The 21,167-nt window shown below is 44.0% G+C and overlaps 2 protein-coding genes across 2 annotated transcripts; one reads left to right on the top strand and one right to left on the bottom strand.

Moving 5' to 3' along the window:
- The first annotated feature begins 1,965 nt into the window (after positions 1-1,965).
- On the top strand, positions 1,966-14,312 carry adam17a (ADAM metallopeptidase domain 17a). Its single transcript, XM_084144247.1, is given in 20 exon segments — positions 1,966-2,160; positions 3,367-3,499; positions 4,095-4,228; positions 4,355-4,443; positions 4,818-4,986; positions 6,392-6,522; positions 7,123-7,209; positions 7,667-7,792; positions 8,296-8,440; positions 8,947-9,038; positions 9,456-9,608; positions 9,704-9,903; positions 10,343-10,446; positions 10,778-10,912; positions 11,258-11,388; positions 11,644-11,722; positions 11,807-11,895; positions 12,756-12,812; positions 13,791-14,183; positions 14,186-14,312. Coding segments are annotated over 20 exon segments (2,580 nt in total). The 5' UTR covers positions 1,966-2,054; the 3' UTR covers positions 14,213-14,312.
- Positions 14,313-15,827: 1,515 nt separating this feature from the next.
- On the bottom strand, positions 15,828-20,463 carry iah1 (isoamyl acetate hydrolyzing esterase 1 (putative)). The gene is made up of 6 exons (XM_084144248.1): positions 20,295-20,463; positions 20,122-20,174; positions 19,112-19,263; positions 18,797-18,958; positions 17,221-17,342; positions 15,828-16,782 (listed from the first exon to the last, which is right to left on the bottom strand). The coding sequence occupies exons 1-6, from the start codon at positions 20,355-20,357 to the stop codon at positions 16,609-16,611; spliced, it is 726 nt and encodes a 241-aa protein (XP_084000374.1). The 5' UTR covers positions 20,358-20,463; the 3' UTR covers positions 15,828-16,608.
- Positions 20,464-21,167: the final 704 nt, after the last annotated feature.

Below are 21,167 nucleotides of genomic sequence, written 5' to 3'. Positions count from 1 at the left end.
AAGCTGCAGCTGGCCCAGAACAGAGCGGCAGTTCTTGCTCTTCATTGTAATCAGAGGGCTAATATAAATAATATGCATGCCAGTCTCTCTTGGCTAAGAGTTGAGGAGAGACTGACTACATCACTTCTTTTTATAAGAAACAATATGTTGAAAATTCCAAATCGTTTGCATAGTCAACTTACACACAGCTCTGACACACACACACACTTACCCCACCAGACATGCCACCAGGGGTCTTTTCACAGTCCCCAAAACAAATTCAAGAAAGCATACAGTATTATATAGAGCCATTATTGCATGGAACTCCTATCTCATATTGGTAAAATGAACAGCAAACCTGGTTTTAAAAAAACATAACACAACACCTCTCTGCTATTTGACCTACCTAGATAGTGTGTATGTATTGATATGTAGGCTGTGTGCCGTTTTAAAATGTATGTAGTTCTGTCCTTGAGCTGTTCTTGTCTATTAATGTTCTGTATTATGTCATGTTTTGTGTGGACCCCAGGAAGAGTAGCTGCTGCTTTTGCAACAGCTAATGGGGATCCTAATAAAATACAAAAAAATACATGATAGATTAATTTTGAGAAGAGTGAAGATTGGAGCCCTCATCCACTAGGTCAATGTGCCCCCACCTTTTGATGGAAATAAAAAAAATAACTAGTGCAGTCCATAGACCTGCTGCAGGTACATCATGAGTATGATATACGTTCCCTGTCCTAAATGTTCCCTCAGCATCATTTTGTAAAGACATGGCACATTTTTATTTGTCAAGAGGATATTTTATCGGCCCTTTTCTCTGACGTAGCTGCAACGGATACAGCAGATATATTAGAAAATGAGGAGATAATGCCGTGTTCAAAACAAATCGGAAATCTTCGACTTCAGTGCATTCAAGACAACTGGGAACTCGTAAAAACGTCCTCCTACAAAAAATAGTTTTGAATAGCAATCCAACTCGGAATACCAAGTCGGAAACTCGGGCATCTTTCTAGAGCTCCGACTTTCCGACCTGAAGTTCACTGACGTCATGATTTGACCTAGTTTTTTTTTCTGAGTTCCCAGTTGTCTTGAAAACGTCATAAGAATTAATGGTGAAACGTATAATGCTCCACCCAGCAGAATGTCGACCAGTCGCGTTCATGTTATCATGCTGCTTCAAGCGGTTGCTAAACTAATAATCAAGTAATCCCTTCTAAAAGTCAGGGTATAACTATTGCCGAGTTCAGATGCTAGTAGAAACCACAGAGTTTCCTTGTTCGTTGGGGAGAACGGGCTCGTGGTAAGGGCTGGAGCGGAATTGGTGGAATGGTATCAAATACATCAATTGATGCCATTCCATTTGCGATGTTCCAGTCATTATTATGAGCTGTCCTCCCCTCAGCAGCCTCCACTGAGTCAGGGTATGACTATGAGTCGAGAAACCTGCCTATTTTCCTCGAAAGAACGTAATGTCACTATTTCAAAGCTATACGATATTACATAGGACAAGTTAATTATCTGAAATCCAGGAAAATATTTGTAATGTTGAGCTTCTTGTTCACGTAATTCGTGTTAATGTTGGGGTTTTGTGCTAGCGCCCAATTGACTCCTTGAAGGAGAGATCTCCTTGTCGGAGTGTACCCAGAATGCACCACGCGGCCCATTGACAACGTACGGGCAAGTTACACAGTGGGCGTTAATATGATTCCAATGGAGTTTTACATCTCCTCAAAAGTATCTCTGGATACAGTCATTGAGCGGATGTTCCCTTTTTCCCTTTTTCAAAACAATGAACTTCCGGGTGTCGGAAGTAGCATTTGGAACTCAAAACGACTGCCGTAGCTAACTGAAATTCAAATTCAGTCAAATCTACAATGCATTATTAGACATTTTAACCTTTGCGCTATAAGGCTTGCGAATAAAGTCGCCGTCAGGGAATAATTTTGATTGTGAAGTCGAGAGCGAGCAAGATAGCTAACTATTTAGCCTAGCTTGGTCAACCTGTCCGGTGTTGACATTATTCATCAACAACTTGCGATAATGGCACAAGTGTAAGCTATTTTAACGTCACGATGAAGTATTTGGTGCTTGTAGCCTTTTGGGCTCCTTGTTGGGTCAATTGTGCGATTAAACCAAGGGCGATTGAGGAAGAAACACGGGAAAATGACCCCGAGTTCGGTGAGTAACGTTCGCTAGCGGCTAACTGAGCTAGCAGACATGTTGCTGTTAGTAAGCTGTCAGTCAAATGTATGCAAATTAGGCCGTTAGTTATGTTATTTTTTTGTTGTATGTTAGTTTGTTGCACCATAAAGAATATAAGCAGGAATCACTTTTCCAGTACACGACACACTGACGTAACGCACAGATGCGCGCGACTCTTGGCTGCAGTAAGAAATCCATTTTACGGATGGTTTTGTCACCAAAAATGTGTTGTATAGCGAATGTGCCCACTCCGGTATTGGCACATGCGCTCTAGCAAACAGCTTGCATATACAGTGTATTATATAGCCCACATGATGAGATTATTATGGACAAAATAGTTATATTATAATTTTTTCTCAAACGGCAGCTAAGCATCGATCATCATGTCACCAGAATTAGACCCTCAATATTTATTGGCAGCATCAAGCTCATCACCTTGCACTTTCACCACCCTGTGAAGTTCATCATAACTTATTTCATCCGTAGCCTAATAAACTGCATGCTTTCCCGACAAGTCATAGTGGGAGGACCACACAATATGTCATCCTGTGACTCCAAGTTTACTTCGATATGATGGTTATTATGTCAATATTGGCGCATAAAAGCGTTTCCTCTGCCATTTCTCGCATTATTAATTTTAAAGACACAAAAAGATTCCACCTTGCCTAGCTTATTTTGCAAAGTTTACCGACAAATTTGCTGTTTCCATCAGGCCTGTCATTACATTTGTTATCCAACATGTACTTCACTTCCATAAAAAAGTTGGATGGAAACCTGGTTACTGTCTAGTTTCTTTCCATAGTCTAATCAGGAAGACTATGATTGATACATGAATCAGGTGTGTTAGTGCTGGGTGAGAACCAAAGCCTTTACATTTAAAGCTCTCCAGGACCAGAGTTGGTGACACAGGAGGTTGGTGGCACCTTAATTGGGGAGGATGGGCTCGTGGTAATGCCTGGAGTGGAATCAGTGGAATGGTCTTAAATACATCAAACACATGGTTTCCATGTGTTTGATGCCATTCCATTGACTCCATTCCAGCCATTATTATGAGCTGTCCTCCCCTCAGCAGCCTCCACTGGTTGGTGACCACTTTACTATACCAATGATGTTGAGGGAGGGAGAGACCAGTTATGCCTGTTTGTCCCTCTCACTCCCCTGTGACCCTGTCTTTTCTCTTAGAGGCTCTGAGTTCTTTGCTGTCTGACTTTGAGGTGCTGCCCGTGTCCGGCCTCCAGCAGCACTCGGTCAGGAAGAGGGACGTCCACACCCTGTCCCACCTGGAGCGCCTGGTCAGCTTCAGCGCCCTCAAGAGGTAGGTGGAACAAGGTCTCCCATATGAGACTTCCACATCGAAAGCTCTGGATAAGAGCTCCTGCTAAATGACTAAAATGTAAGGGCAAAACAGCAAAGACTCCATGCTACTCAATGGGGTGCTCTCACCTACTCACGTAACATTCAGGAGCAAGCAAACAAGTTGGGATGTAAATGGTTCTGTATCACTAGGGCTACCCAATGCCTAGGAAAGATTGCATTGACATTTGGGGTGGGAGTCCTCCCTGCTAGGTCATATGTGTTTTGAATTGTTACTGGAATGGCTTTTCCCATTCCTAGGCCTAGTGACTAAGTGCATTTATCTTCATGTGATTTTCAGTGCTTTTGTGCAATTAAAACAGACAGACCATTGACAAAGTAAAAATGTGTTTGTATCTTCAATAAACCAAAATATGTGCATTCCCCAATAAACCAAAATATGTGCATTCCCCAATAAACCAAAATATGTGCATTCCCCAATAAACCAAAATATGTACATTCCCCAATAAACCAAAGTATGTACATTCCCCAATAAACCAAAATATGTACATTCCCCATGTTTTTTACCATCAAACTCTGACATTTTTCTTCCGCAGACATTTCAAGCTTTACTTGACAACTAACACAGACTTGTTTACTGAGGACTTCAAAGCTGTGTTTGTAGATAAGCAAGGGAAGGAGGACAGCTATGATGTTCAGCTTCAGAACTACTTTACCGGACATCTTGTAGGTAAGTCATTAGGGTATTTGGTTGGTTTTATATGGAATAACCATATGGGTGGGTGTGTGTGCTTGCGTGTCTGCGTTAGTGTGTGTGAGTAGAATCCCTTAAAAGCTCTGTCTTTTGTGTGTGTAGGAGAGGAGCACTCCCGTGTGCAGGCACACATAGACGGGGACGAGTTCTCTGCCCACATCCTGACTGATGAGACGGAGTACAATGTAGAGGTAAATGCCCTCCCAAAATAGGAGCACTGCTTTAAAGTTAAAGTAGGCCAGACATGTCTTAAAACAGTTGCTGGGTAAAGTGATGCCAAAACTGTGTGTGAGAGTAAAAACTATCAGTTATATAAACCAGCGTTTGCTTTAGTGATGGTAGAAGACCATCTAACCAATCCTTCTTCCACCCACTTCTTCCTCTCCTTCTCCTCCCACTCCATCTTCTTCCTCTCTCCTCCCTCTGTCATTCCCCTCTCCCTCTCTATCTCTCTCACCCCCCCGCCCTCTCTCTTCCCTCTCATTCCTCTTCCTCCTTCTCTCCATCCCCTTCCTTTCTTCCCTTTATTTAACCCATTCCCCTCCCACCTCCTCCCTCTCCTCAGCCCCTGTGGAGGTTCACCGAGGCGCCCCCCGATGGCCGTCTGTTGGTGTACCGCTCAGAGGACATCAGGAACCTCAGTCGCCTGGCCTCGCCCAAGGTGTGTGGATACGTCCACGCTGGGGCCCAGGACTTTCTACCAGAGGCCGCTAGAGGTGGAGAGGCACAGGAGGGTGAGAGAGAGAGAGAGAGAGAGAGAGAGAGAGAGTGTGTGTTTGACAGTATATGCTCCATTTGTGTATGTTCCATGCGTATAGACCGGGTGCTTTACACAAGCAGTCAGAAACGTGTAAGAGGCTACCTTATACAACATTATAGTGTGAGGAGGTAGGGAGGAGGTGGTAGGAGAGTAGGACAAGGAGGTGGTAGGTAAGTGGGCAGCCATTTTATCTTGTCCCAACACAGCCTCACAATGAATAAAAGCCTTTCATGTGTAAAATGTGTGTTCCATACATGGACTGGCAACAGGGTATTATATAAAGCTCTGATTCCTTTGTGCTGCCAGTAAAATGTAAAGCTCATTAGAATGACAATGACCTGGGGAAAATCTTAAGGACCTCAAGACAATGTCCTCTATTCAAAACACTGTGTGGAAAATGAATGGAGGTGAATGATCTCCACAGAAGAAGCATTCAAATTCATTAGAGCTCTTGTACGTAATGTGGGTGGGCTGGACTACAGTGTGAGTCGCTGGTCTCCTGGTGCTGTGGATAAAGGGAGGAAAAAGACATAGTGATTACACCCACTCGCTGTGGTTCGCTACAGTAGCTGAAAGGTTGCTTGTTCGAATCCCCAAGCTGACAAGGTGAAAAAGTCTGTTGTGCCCTTGAGCAAGGCTCTTAACCCTAATTGCTCCAGGGTCGCCGTTGATAATGGCTGACCCTGGCCGTGACCCCACTCTCCGAGGGTGTCTCAAGGGAAGTTGGGATATGAAAAAAACACATTTCAAATTCTGAAATATAACCACCAAATTATTACTTTTTATTAATCTTGTAAAGGGAAGGAGAGCACATTACTTGGTGTGTGTGTGGGGAGGGGGCTGACTGTGTGGCACAAAATGGATGTAGTCATAAGGGAAAGAGAATTAACATTGTTAGTCTGAATTGATGCATACTCTATTATTTTACAGAGGTTTATTAAAATTCTATTCCAAAAGAAGTGCTTTGCTATTTTGATTAGGGATTAATGTCATGCTGAATCATACAAGCCACAGCCAGTCTCCAACATAGAATAAGTGGTGTTGATTCATTTTACTTCACACAAAGTTGGAAATGTGGTGGTACTGGAAAGTATTCTTTCTATATTAAAGGCTTTGTCTGCTAGACCTATATTCTTCATTTACACTTTAGTCATAAGAACACATGGTATACTGCTTCTAATCAGTTCATACGCAAACAAATGTGAGAACAAGGGCATCTAACAGTTGGAAACTGAATTAGTGGCCTCATTCAATCATTCTCCCTTCCTGTGACATCCTACAGTAGTGTTTCTGTTTTTTACTCTCTTTCTCTCTCTTTATTTATTCATTTATTTATTTATTTCTCACTCTCTCTGTCTCTCTCTCATATCTCTCCATAGATTCCTTCCACAGAGAGAAGAGAGCGGCCCACAACCACAAGAAGAACACATGTCCTCTAGCCCTGGTGGCTGACTACCGCTTCTTCAAACACATGGGCCGTGGAGAGGAGAGCATCACACTCAACTACCTGGTGAGAGGACCATTAACCTATTGGCATTTATGATTGCAAAATTCCTGTAACTTTCCCAAAATTCCCTGGTTTTCCAGAAATCCTGGTTGGAAGATTCCTGTAATTACAAGGGAATAAGCAGGGATTTCTGGGAAAATTACCAGAATTTTGCTACCCTATTGGCACTATATGGTTAGGTACAGTGCATTCAGAAAGTATTCACACCTAGGGCTGTTACGGTGACTTATAGGCTAGGCCTACTATATTTATTTCTCAACTTTCCTAATATTAAGCACATAGCTTCTCTTTACAACATGAGTATAGCCTACCTGGCTGGCATGAAAATGAACCACGGGAAAAGCGTCCTCCATTCACTGTCCGCAAAAGGCCACACAAAGGGGATGCCGCCGGGAAATTAGAGGCAAAATTTCAGGACCGCCACAGCCCTATTCACACCCCTTGACTATTCACACCCCTTGACCTTTTCAACATTTTGTTGTGGTACAGCCTGAATTTTTAATTGATTAAACTGAGATTTTGTTTGGTAAACCAGGGTATTTTGCCAAGGTTACCAGAATTTTGCAACTCTAGTACTAAGACAGTCTGTTGTGTTTCCTCCAGATTGAGTTGATTGACAGAGTGGACGACATGTACAGGAACACAACCTGGGATGACGAGTTCACAGGATACGGTGTTCAGATCCAACAGGTGAGGACAACTGCTACATTGCCGTGTGTGTTGGTAGTAGTTGTAGTGTAGTAATAGTAGTAGTACGCAATACCATTTTTGGCATTTTTCCATCACTACATATCACTACTGACAACATTATATCAGTGTGTCAGTGCTGGGTAGAGAAGTGAGGTCGTATGACTGTAGTACTGTAATTGAATTTGAAAATAACTTTTGGAGCAGATAGTGAAAGCGCTTTGTGTGGAAAAGCGGGTGGGGAAATCCAATTGGTTCCCCTCGCTCGGGGAATGAATTGCGACACTGTGCGTCTACTACAAATCCACCACTCTCTCACTGAAAAGATATGCTGCGGCGGTCCATGCTCCATCTCTTCTCCTGACCTTCAACCGGATATCTTGTACAGAGCATTATGGGTACTGTGGTACATGCTGCAACCTCTAATGGGGTTTAAGAAGTTGTAATGTGCTGGTTGTAGATCATCATCAACAAGGAGCCGACCAGAGCGCCACTTGGCCAGGCTGGCCCGGGCTGGACCCACTACAACATGATGGGAAGCCCCAGCCAAGGCAAGGAGGTGTGGGACGTCAAGAAACTGCTGGAGGTGAGACACTACTACTGATCTGAAAGGAGAGCGGAATCTATACAGTGTGCTAGTATGTAGGAAGGTAATTCCCCTAGCCTGGTCCCAGATCAGCAACTAACTGACTGGCAACTGGCAAGAAGGCACAAAATGATCTGGGACCAGGCTAGAGTAGTACCCACACAAACATACACAATATGATTAGGTCACTGTATTGTCTACGCCCCTCCAACTCAACTCTGGACCTCAAAGCCAGTTCCACTGCATTCTTTCATTGTTCCCCTCTAATCAGGGACTGATTTAGACCTGGGACACCAGGTGGGTGCAATGAATTATCAGCAGGCTCCGGACCTCGTATGTTAAGAGTTGAATACCCCTGGTCTATACGTTGTAAAACTAGAAGCATTTTTTTGAAAGGGGACTAAACATGATTGACAACAAAAAATGTCCTCATCAATAGGGGATATGCTAGCTAAGCTAACTAGTATTGTTTTTTACTTTCCAATCCCTTTCTTTGTCTCCAGCAATTCAGCTCGGATATAGCGGACAATGCTAGCACTGTGTGCCTGGCCCACCTGTTCACCTACCAGGACTTTGACGAGGGGACACTGGGCCTGGCCTACGTGGCCCCCTCTAAAGCCCAGGCTCTGGGGGGCCTCTGCCCCAAACGTAAGGCTCAGCCTCTCACAGACATCCTCTCATTTGAGATCAAATTACTATGATTATTATGATGAGTGTTTTGATAATGGTGTGATAAATTCATAAGAGCTTGCTCCTATATTTCTAGTCTGATTTCTCTTCTGATTTCTCTAGCTCCTGAGTGGCGCAGTGGTCTAAGGCACTGCATCGCAGTGCAAAACTGTGCCACTAGATCCTGGTTCGAATCCAGGCTCCTGGTTCGAATCCAGGCTCTGTCGCAGCCGGCCGCGACCGGGAGACTCATGGGCGGCGCACAATTGGCCCAGCGTCGTCCAGGGTAGGGGAGGGAATGGCCGGCAGGGATGTAGCTCAGTTGATAGAGCATGGTGTTTGCAACGCCAGGGTTGTGGGTTCGATTCCCACAGGGGGCCAGTATAAAATAAATAAAAATATGTAAGTCGCTCTGGATAAGAGCGTCTGCTAAATGACTAAAATGTAAAAAAAATGTAAAATGTCTTCCTCTTTGTATTCTGCAGCGTACTATCCATCTCAGTCCGTCAAGAAGCCCAGTTACCTCAACACTGGTTTAACCAGCACCAAGAATTATGGCAAAACCATTCTAACCAAGGTAGGTTCCTCATTGAGTTCAATTTAGTCATACTATTGCTATGGTATCTGAACCCTCTATCGAACACACTAGAACAAGGACTGAAAAACTGGGTCATAGGTCAGATGATTTAGCACTGCCTTGTGGCCTTTCAATATGATGATTTGAGCTGTTGTCTGATGAATCGAATAGTCTGTGGGGCACTTTGTGTTGGGTCATGGGTTGAACAGGCAGCATTCTATGTCTAATGAATAATGACTTGAGACCTTACAAGACCCTCTAGGTCAATGCTCCTCCGATATCCTACTGAGAAATCTTGCTTTTATAGCCCAAAGATAATAGATCATGTAAAAATGTCTGTATTATTGAATTGTTGCAAGTCAATGTATAGTTTCCAAACATTAACGTGTGTGTGTGTGTTTTTTCTCCCACCACCAGGAAGCAGATTTGGTGACAACCCATGAATTGGGCCATAACTTTGGGGCAGAGCACGACCCTGACAACATCCCCTACTGCGCCCCTAGCGATGACCATGGGGGCAAGTTTGTCATGTACCCCATCGCTGTGAGCGGGGACCACTACAACAACAAGGTACAGCTCTTGCGTACTTCAAATGAGGTGATCTTCTGTCATCAGTTGCCTTCTTCCTTTTCTCTCCTAGCTTTACGTTTGTCTTCCCTCCACAGCGATTCTCCAACTGCAGTAAGATATCCATAGGGAAGACGCTGCGCTTCAAGGCCCCTATCTGCTTCAAGGAGAGGAACAGCAAGGTGTGTGGGAACTCCCGCGTGGAGGAGGGGGAGGAGTGCGACCCGGGCATGCTGCACCGCAACAACGACCCGTGCTGCTCCGCCGACTGCAAGTTCAGGCCAGAGTCCCAGTGCAGGTAGAAACCCGCCACACATGACCCAAAATGGCCGCCTCTGAGTGCAGTAATTCACGAGGTAGGAGGACATTTACAAGGGCTTCGCTAATTTCATGCCTTTATTTACGTACTGGCAGACATTATTATCCCGTTGGGGATTTTTTTTTGCGAGAGCAGGCACATGTAAGAAGGTGATTACAAACAATTACATACTATCATTTGCATAGTATGCAGTAAACTGGTAGAATCAACTGGCACTTTCTTAGTCAACTGACATTGACTCCACACATTGCATTTGTTTGATTCAAGCAGTATCCAGGAGCCTACCTCTCTAGTATCTTGAGCAACTCTCGAGCAGCCTGACCAAGTGAAGTGCATATACACTGCTAAGCTGTTTACTAACATTCACAACATGTGAACTGAGGTTGTCTACTATTTGTCTGTGTCCCCGTACATCCAGTGACAGGAATAGTCCGTGCTGTAAGAAATGCAAGTTTGAGCAGGCAGGGAAGACGTGCCAGGAGCCCATCAACGCCACCTGCAAGGGCATGTCCCGCTGCACAGGTAAGCACCCCCTACTGGACATACACAGGACTGTCACGGCTAGACGGACAGATGGGATTTATTTTTTCGATTTGTCATTGCTGCTATGTAATGCAAGGCTCCCTTGTAAAAGAGACTTTGTTGTTAATGGGATTCTCCCCTGCTTAAATACAGGTTAAATAAACTCCTGCTTGTCTGACATTTTCCTCTATTCAACATAGCAATGTGTCATGATCTGCTATGTAAGTGATCTATTGGACCAAAATTCTATAGCTGGATAGGTCCCCAGGTCTTGCTGTTGAGACATCTGTTGGTGTTTTTGACTGACTGTGTTGTACTGTCCATCCCCTAGGGAACAGCAGTGAGTGCCCAGCCCCAGACAACGCTCCGGACAATACCATCTGTGTGGACAGTGGGAGGTGCAGCGACGGGGAGTGCATGACCTTCTGTGAGGCCGTGCAGAACCTGCAGCCCTGTGCTTGTAATGGTACGGCCCTCTAGCAGACACACTGCTACAATCTAGATTGACACAACTGACCAGTTCCATGGTGTACCCATCAAAATACAACTATAGACAGACTGATGTCTACGTTCTATCTCTAATCTATAGATTATATTTCTATGGTACCCAATATCTTGCATTAGAAATTATTTGTTCTTTATTTGATTTGATGCCCCGTAAGTTGACATTGTGTGAAACCCAAAGCCTTTAATTTGATTCCTGCCAATATACTGTAACTAATTGATATTCTGAGAAAGATACAGGTAGCAGTATAGCACATGTGGTCCAGGTTGTCTTCAAACCCAACCTGACCTCTCTCGACTCTTCCAGAGACATACGACTCGTGTAAGGTGTGCTGTCGGGACAAAAATGGTGCCTGCACTCCCTTTGTCAAAAGCGACGGGAACTTCCTGTACCTGCGCAAGGGGAAACCCTGTACCGTGGGCTTCTGTGATGAGGGCGTGAGTGACTGACTTCTTCCTTTTTAGCACTGCCATTTTACCTCTACTCACACTTAATGGACACAGGCTGTATTCATAGTTTCAACACATTTCACTTCAAAAAATAAATTTCAATCGAAATAATACAATTTCATTTTGACACGAATAAAATATTTTAAAAATACTTTATTGGTCCTACAGGGGGAGTTACCGCTTTCAATTACAATTTTCTGACAATGATGATACAGTATATTGATTTGTATGTGTTTGTTTCAGGGTAAATGCATGAAGCAAGTCCAGGATGTGATCGAGAGGTTGTGGGATTTCATCGACAAGCTGGACATCAACACATTCGGTGAGTGGGGATGCAGTGAGGGGGTAGAGTTGATTGACTTGAAAGGCTGGTTGGAGTTGAAGTATTTTTCTCTCTCTCTCATAGGGAAGTTCCTAGCAGACAATATAGTGGGCTCAGTGGTGGTGTTCTCTCTAGTCTTCTGGATCCCTCTCAGCATCCTGGTGCACTGTGTGGTGAGACCTGAACCCAAAACACACTCACACCAATACCAGACTTACCTCAACCCTTCCTTCAGGCCAAAGATTCCTGCATCAATTGTTTAGTGATGACTAAAATAGCAGATACACTTATCATGTTAAATATATCAATCAGGGGGTCTCCCGAGTGGCGCAGCGGTCTAAGGCACTGCATCGCAGTGCTTGAGGTGTCACTACAGACCCGGGCTCGATCCCAGGCTGTATCACAGCCGGCTGTGACCGGGAGACCCATGAGGCGGTGCACAATTGGCCAGGTGTCGTCTGGGTTAGGGGAGGGTTTGGCTGGCCGGGATTTCCTTGTCCCATCGCGCTTTAGCGACTCCTTGTGGCGGGCCGGGCGCCTGCAAGCTGACTTCGGTCGCCAGCTGGATGGTGTTTCCTCCGACACATTGGTGCGGCTGGCATCTGGGTTAAGCGAGCAGTGTGTCAAGAAGCAGTGCGGCTTGGCAGGGTCGTGTTTCGGAGGACGCATGGCTCTCGACCTTCGCCCCGCCTGAGTCCGTAGGGGAGTTGCAGCGATGGGACAAGACTGTAACTACCAATTGGATATCACGAAATTGGGGCAAAAAAGGGCTAAAAGTACAACAAAATTATTATTTATATATATATATATATATATATATATATATATATATATATATATATATATATATATATATATATATATATATATAATAAATAAATCAGACCCTTGCTGTCTATACATCTTGTTGTCCAGTAGAGATCTGCTATAAGATATTTGGCTTTCAAAGCCCATCTCTTGCATTGTTGATAAAGACACAATAATGTTAGCTGTTTATACACTAATGGGATGCTTACTGTTTTTGTTTCTGTAGGATAAAAATCTGGACAAGGAGTATGAGGAGAACACCAAGACCATGTACTTCCCCAGCGTAAGTCCTTGAAGCTTCCTATGCCCTCCCATGTTCACTACTGACCACGTGCTAGGTTTGAACTTTGAAGTCGCACTCACTATAACACGCTATCCCTTTTAGAAACGTCATACTACTAGAGAGCATGTTGTCTTATTTGCTCACCTGCAGTTATTTGCCCAATTCCAAAATCGACCCCGACCCTAGCCCATATCCCCTAGATCTGAAAGGACTGCATAAGTGTAAGCAGTAAAGGGTGAAGATTCCACCAAGCCTATCAGAGGGCAAGTTGGCGTGAGAATCATATGCTATTACCCATCCAAATCCATTCCTAAACCCTTGCTCCTATGTACTTCTTGTAAATCTGAAAAGATTGGAACTGGCCCGTAGTTAGCCCATATGCAGCATGAATGAGTTCTATGCAGTAGCACATATGATGGGCTCACTTGAAAAAGAGATGTTAATCTCACTGTGACTTCCCTGGTGAAATCAAATGTAAATAATAGTAAACTGAGGGATATTTGGGTTACAATGACCTGTTCCGTTACTGTTCCGTTTGCCTTGGCCCCTCGTGGAACTGCAGCAGATGGTTGAGGTACCTGTATTTAGTAGAGCTCCACCCTCAGGTGAGTGGGTGAGGCGTGGGGGGGCAGGGTGCACGCTGTCGGTGTGTGTCACAAGGATGCGCGACGTGTGTGAGGAGAGGAGTGCACCATGTTGTCTTTGTGGGGCCGTTTGTCGACCTTGTTGGAGCCAGAGTGTCCAAGCTGTTGTGTTTGTTGTGCTGCAGTGGACTGTTCAGTTTTAATGGTGCGGACAGACTGGGTCTGTTCCATTTCATCTCCGCCAGTTTACTTGGAAATAATGAACAGTTGCTCTTTATTTTCCAAGGTGAATTTGTGTCCCAAGTCATGACGAATTGAGTTAAAAAGGATCGCACCCCAGTTACAGGCAGAGTTAGTCAAACACAACCCTGACTCTGCTATTCCCCCCCCCCAGAATGCAGAGATGCTGAACAGCCTCGAGTCGGCCTCCGTCCGCATCGTCAAGCCACCTCCGCCTCCCACTTTCTTCTCCGCCGCTCGGATCCTACCCCACTCCCTCCCTCCTCTACCCCCAATGGGCCCGTCTGCCTCAGGCAGCAGCAGTACCCCAGCCCCAGGCTCGGCTTCGGGCCCTGGCCCGTCCTCGGGGAGCGGAGTGGTGGTGGTGGGGGGGGAGGGCCCACGGATGGCCACCATCCAGGAGGATCCCAGCTGCGACTCTCACCACGACCTGGACAAGGACGACTTCCCTCCTCGCGGAGGCTCCAACGCCACCAAGTCCTCATACGAGGACCTGACAGCGGAGCAGAGCACGCCGCGCTCGGGCCGCCACGACAAGCGCCGCCTCAAGAGGCAGGCCTGCGTGGTGGACAGTAAAGAGACCCAGTGCTGAGGAACATGTTTGTATATGTACGCACACAGTTGCGCGCACGTACAGACACACTCACACACAATTGTACATGAGGGAACATTCGCACACACACAGTCTAGAATAGATACAGTATGTAGGTACATGCATACAGACACTCATGCATATCCATGCACAGAATATATGCATAGAATAGATTATACTATATAGTAGATGCAGGTAACTGCCAAAATAAAGGAAACGCTTGAGTAAATGAGGGATACAAAGTATATTGAAGCAGGTGCTTCCACACAGGTGTGGTCCTGTGTTAATTAAATACAAATGGCTACCATGGCTAGAAGAAAAGATCTCAGTGACTTTTAAAGAGGGGTCTCAAAGGAGCATAGGGGGTTTAAAGGGTGTGTCTGTCACCAGATCTCAACCCAATTGAACTCTTATGGGAAATTCTGGAGTGGCGCCTGAGAGCGTTTTTCACCACCATCAACAAAACCCCAAATTATAGAATTTCTCGTGGAAGAATGGTGTTGCATCCATACAACAGCATTCCAGACACTTGTAGAATCTATGCTAAGGCAAATTGAAGCTGACCTGGCAGCTCGTGGTGGCCCAACACCCTATTAAGACTTTGTTGGAGTTTCTTTTAGTTTGGCAGATACCTGTACATGCATACATGACTAAACATTGCACACACTGTTATAGTACACACAAACACCCACTCATAGAAGAGACTAATACTGGTTACACAGCACTGGCTGTGGTGTATAGAACACAGTATCTAGCAGGACTCTTATTAAGAGGCCACCACGTGGGGTTAGCTACGTCTAGATTTTATAAGGTCAATTTGGAAGACTCACCCTACAACCAAAATAGGTGCTTATTATGAGTATAGTAGTGTTCTGACGCCAGTGACTGCAGTTTAGAATAGTCTAGATACTGAATTATGTTGTGTGTGGGTAAGAAATGATTTGTGCCTTGTTAGTTTCAAGAGTCAAAGCCAAGTGCTTTCTTTGGCACCACCCACTCAGATACAGGCAAGACAGTGTAGTTTTGGACATGTTCTTTCAAATGGGTTGGTATACCACTGCCATGACTGTATCAACTATTGGTTAGGCTTTAGTGTGTCATCTTTGAATCATGCTATAAAGAAAAGTTATTTTAAATGTCTGTTTAGTCATGTCACTTTCTGTTATCATGTCAGCAAGAAATGTATTTTGCCTTTATTTCTGATATTTCCTGGTTTTTCACCTCGTCAAAAAACATGCATGTATTATTTACTTAAGTAATTCAGCTGTTAAATGGATGCCAAAGGGTAGTGTTAAAACGTAGGGGACTGGTTGAACTGTTGCAGAGGAAGATCTTTTTCTCTGGTAATCTAAACCCAACAGGAAAAGAGTGCTGCATCAAACTTACCTAACATGAATTTAAAACTTATGTCTCCACTCTATTCAAGTATTGGTTCCGTTTCATTTGTAGTGAAATAATTATGATACATTTTTATATTGTTGTGTATGGCCTGATGTTGATTACACTGTTGTGACCTATGAACTTTGTTCTTCATCCCAAAGGTTGCAAGTAAGTGATTTATTTCACCATTCATTCAACACATTGGAAGATGAGGGACTATTCATTCATTCAGACATTGTTTGTAAACCAACCTCTGATTTATTTTAATCCACACAAAAAAGACTAGTGCCTTATTTCTGAAGTTGAGCCTAAATGTTTTTCATGTTGACCACCGCTCCTTATTTCTTTATGTACTGTAGGCAATGGGAATGTCACAATATCACCCCAGCTGGAACTTGTGCTTACTAATGGGAAATGCAATTTCTAAGCTCCGTAAGCCCCACTTTGGAATATTAATGTGCCAATGATGAATGAATACCTATCAGCTTGTAGAATATTATGCAAAATACTGTTAGTCTTTTCACCATTTCCTATATATTAGGTGATGAGTACTTACGTATATGTTGAAATGTTTCTTGCTTGTGGGCCAAGGGCTTTCTGCAGCTTTGCTATAATATTTGGCTATGGTCCGCAGACATCGAGTATAAGCCTACACCATAGTTTTTGCTCCGAGATGTGAGGGAAACTCCTCAACTCCGTATGTCTTACATTTCATTTTCAGGGTGTACTGAATGACCTGAATTAATAAAATGTGTACACCCACTTTAAACTGGCCTCTTGCTTACAGTGAAACACACATTCTAAAAATAAAGAATATGTGTTTCAACACAGACCTCAGGAAATCAAACATTGTACAACATTTAAAACATGTCACATCATGGTGTTATACATTTCAGTCCGATGGAATGAAGACTGATTCCAACCCCTTTCAGTGTCATCCCATTACCATAGCTGACATAAAACTGGGTGGACCTGAGGCTTCATCTCTACCCTTCCCCTCTCAGTCACACAGTAGACTGCTCTCTGGCTGTTTAGGGTCTACGTCGCCCCAGTATGGCAGGATGAAGGGGAGCTGCTCCACCCTGCTCTCCAACAGCCTCCACAGATGCTGTGCCACAAACTGGTTCCCCTTCTCAGAGAGATGGAGCCCGTCTGAGAGGTAGCCTGTGAAGTCCTGCAGGAAAGAGCAAGTTGTATTCAATTACTGATACTGTGCACTATTTGTTTGTTGATAAAGTTACATAGCTACTACCATACTTTTACATTTTAGTCATTTAGCAGACGCTTTATCACATGTAAATGTGAGTGCATACATTTTTCATACTGGCCCCCCGTGGGAATCGAACCCACAACCCTGGCATTGCAAGCGCCATGCTCTACCAACTGAGCTACAGGAGGCTATACATCACTATACTAGTGTTACATGACTAGAGGAAGGCTGGGATTCAATCCGATAGTGCCTTGTCAGCAATGCACTTTTTAAAGTTCCCGACACATTCATAGTAAACGCTGCTTATGTTGGCCCGATCGGAAATTACATTTAAATGGCGCGTTGTCGAACAAGCTGAGCAACAGTAACATCAAAATGACAACTATTCAAATGTTGTCTCACCTGTCCATCTTTCTGCATGAGAGTCCAGAGGTCCAGCACATCTGCCCCACACTGACCTGCAGCCTGCACACAGGCCTGGGCATACTGGCCCGCCACAGAGTTGAGACGGTTCAGAGCACTACCTGTAGGGAGAGAGGAAAACAGGAGAGAACAGACATATAGAAGCCAATTAGAACTACAGCACCACAAACACTACAGCATTCAAGTCCTCAAAATGCAATATCTGTTTGAGGCCATCGTTATTTGATTGCTCAGGAGCAAGAATTAGGACTTGTCTTCAGTGTATTCAGACCCCTTCCCTTTTTCCACTTTGTTACGTTACAGCCTTATTCTAAAATTGATTAAATAATTTGTTTTACTCATCAATCTACACACAATACCCCATAATGACAAAGCGAAAACAGGTTTTTTGAAATTTTAGCAAATTTCTGCTATGAGACTCGAAATTGAGCTCACGTGCATCCTGTTTCCATTGATCATCCTTGAGATGTTTCTACAACGAGTCCACCTGTGGTAAATTCAATTGATTGGACATGATTTGGAAAGGCAAACACCTGTCTATATAAGGTCCCACAGTTCACAGTGCATGTCAGAGCAAAAACCAAGACATGAGGTTGAAGGAGTTGTCCGTAGAGCCCCCGAGACAGGATTGTGTCGAGGCACAGATCTAGGGAAGAGTACCAAAAATGTCTGCAGCACTTAAGGTCTTCAAATACACAGTGGCCTCCATCATTCTTAAATGGGAGAAGTTTGAAACCACCAAGACTCTTCCTAGAGCTGGCCGCCCGGCCGAACTGAGCAATCGGGGGAGAAGGGCCTTGGTCAGGGAGGTGACCAAGAACCCAATGGTCACTCAGACAGAGCTCCTCTGTGGAGATGGGAGAACCTTCCAGAAGGAAAACCATCTCTGCAGCACTCCACCAATCAGGCCTTTATAGTAGAGTGGCCAGACGGAAGCCACGCCTCAGTAAAAGGCACATGACAGCCCGCTTGGAGTTTGCCAAAAGGCACCTAAAGGACTCTCAGACCATAATTAACAAGATTCTCTTGTCTGATGAAACCAAGATTGAACTTTTTGACCTGAATGCCAAGTGTCACTTCTGGAGGAAACCTCGCACAATCCCTACGGTGAAGCATGGTGGTGGCAGCATCATGCTGTGGGGATGTTTTTCAGCGGCAGGTACTGGGAGACTAATCCAGGGGAGGGAAAGATGAATGGAGCAAAGAGATCCTTGATGAAAACCTGCTCCAGAGCGCTCAGGACCTCAGACTGGGGTGAAGGTTCACCTTCCAACAGGACAATGACCCTAAGCACACAAAGTACTGAGTAAAGGGTCTGAATACTTATGTAAATGCGTTTTTTTTATTTATTTTTTTATACATTTGCAAACATTTCTAAAAATATGTTTTTGCTTTGTCATTATGGAGTATTGTGTGTAGATAGATGAGGGGGAAAAAACGATGTAATCCATTTTAGAATAAGGCTGTAACGTAACAAAATGTGGAAAAAGTCAAGGGTTCTGAATACTTTCCGAACGCATTGTTATCTGGTGGACGTGCATGTGTGTTCTTTAACCTTTCAGGACACACTCTTTCTCCCATGCTGGCTCATGCAGAGGTGGAGGAGTGATGAAGATGACCTTGTCTGCAGACACACCCACAGACCCCAGGTGTTTGACTATGTCCTTCAGGTTCTCGGAGTACTCCTGCAATGGGATGTGCTGCTGTGGGTTCTTATCTAAAGAAAGAATTAGACAATATCGGACAGAGATCTCTTAATATTGGCAAGAGCAGTGTTTGTCAATCCTGGTCCTAAGGGACACAAAGGGTGTGCAGGGTTTTGTGCCCGCCCAGCACTTGGGTTGAGAGTAACAGGTTGCACTTTCCCTACCTTCTAAAGCAGAGTCGTTGGCTCCAAAGAAGACGGTGACAGCAGCTATGTGGTTGCTTGAAGCACTTTCCTTGGAGATGAGGCGAGGCAGGACAACCTTTGCCCACCTGGAGTTGTAGCCTGACAACCCTCTGTTCACAACGTCACATTTTCTAGTGGACAAAAGTGACATTGTTTGATCAATTTGGCCTAATTTACCACACACCCTATTCTCAGAGCAGGAAGTTGCCCCTAACCACTGATACAGGGTCTATATCAGTGGCGGTCGGTGCCATGTAAGATGGAGGATTTTTACAAATGTTTTATGAACATGGCCTTATTTCTATTATAGCTGTCATTCATATTCCATTCACCCAGCTCAATGTAACATTGACAGGTTTAGGCTACTACATGATACTCAAATTTCCCCTGTACCCATCATGAGGTTGCTACAACCTAGCCTATGAATGAAAGTTTACAACATAGGTGCACAGGTCGAGAGCATTTTGAGTAATCAAGGTAACAGACCGTGACACACTCAATACCGCCTTGCACACTCTTGCCTGCATCTAGGGTGTAATCGTTAGTCCAACAGTCGCAAAAGAAAGTTTCTATTAGACAAATTCAAGTATGTTTATCACGGTTTCGTTCCGTTTGCTTCCGTTTAAGAAACGTTAACCGAATCGGCGAAATGAATACACCCCTGATCACACGCAAATACAGTTCACTTTCATACCAGACACATACAAACAGCTCATTGTATACAGTACCAGTCAAAAGTTTGGACACAACTACTCATTCAAGGGTTTTTATTTTTACTATTTTCTACATTGTAATAATAATAATGTTGCATGAACGCTAATCTTATGTTTCTAACTACATAAACGATTTCAGAACAATCTGTGATGTCATGGGCTTCCTGAAATGACATGGAACGACTATGGGCAACCTGCCAACCCTATGTAAAGCATGTAAGGAAGGGTGCGTGCAACTATTTAAAAGGTATGCCATGTGCGCAAAATATTACTCACCTGACTACTTTATTTGCCATTTCGGAACCCCATCCATTAGGTTGAAATGAAACCTGAAACAATAAACAAAACAAAGTGAGTAGTGACCTGTCAAGTTGCTGGCTAGCAAGCTAACCCAATTTGTAAATGGACTAAACCCTACAAACAAATCGTTTCTGAATGAGAAGATTTACCTGTGTGATTGAGTCGCCAAATAATATGATTTGAGGCCAAATTATGTTCTTGATTTTGGACATTGCTAGCTGGTAGAAATATTGAGCCGATAGCTAATTTACACTTTCAGATTTAGAAATGAAAGCAGTGCTGAATAGGCCCTTTTCACGATGACGTCATCTAACTTCCGCCTTTCCGCGTAGCAGGTTAACTTCACTTCCGTTCGCCCGTAACCTGAGACTTCTCAACGAAAATACAACTGTTGACCACTAACTAGCAAGCTAGCTACTTGAAGAAATTCCAAAAGGTACGTTTAAGTTAAATTAGTAAAGTTAAGAGTAATAATGTTTACGTATATGCAATGGTTTGTAACTTGCTAACGTTATTGTTAATTCATAATTGTTCACTGCCTTAGTTACTTAAAAGTGGGCTAACGTTAGCTAACAACAACTTAGTACCAGATACCGATAACGTTAAAAGGTAGCGTTACATTGCTGCCTGGCTGTAATGTAACAAGTTTACTTAGCTAGCTATCTAACCCTTTGTTAGGCAGTTAGTTTATTCATGAATGTATAGTAACTCACCTATTCAAATACTCTTGTGCATGATAGCTAGATAAATATTGATTCCTGGTCAAAGCTGAATGTTAATTTAGCTGTTTCTTTTCTCCCGGTGTCTGTATCGCAACAGTATCCCATCCAACACCGAAGCATGGCACAATCTTCGAGAAGATGCTATTGCAGTGTACCATTTTGTTCAAACAACAAACAGAAATTCCCGTATCTGAGTTTTCACGATTTCCCTGTTGATGGAGAAATACGTGCCCGTTGGGTGAGGGCGATCAGGAGAGATGAGGGACCAAGTTTTAAGATTCTTCGTGGGAGCACCTTTGT

This window comes from Coregonus lavaretus (genome assembly GCF_964263955.1).
Source record: "Coregonus lavaretus genome assembly, chromosome: 27".
NCBI lineage: Eukaryota > Metazoa > Chordata > Actinopteri > Salmoniformes > Salmonidae > Coregonus > Coregonus lavaretus.
The sequence above is the reverse complement of the archived record's forward strand: the minus strand, read 5'-3'. Positions and strand labels throughout refer to the sequence as shown.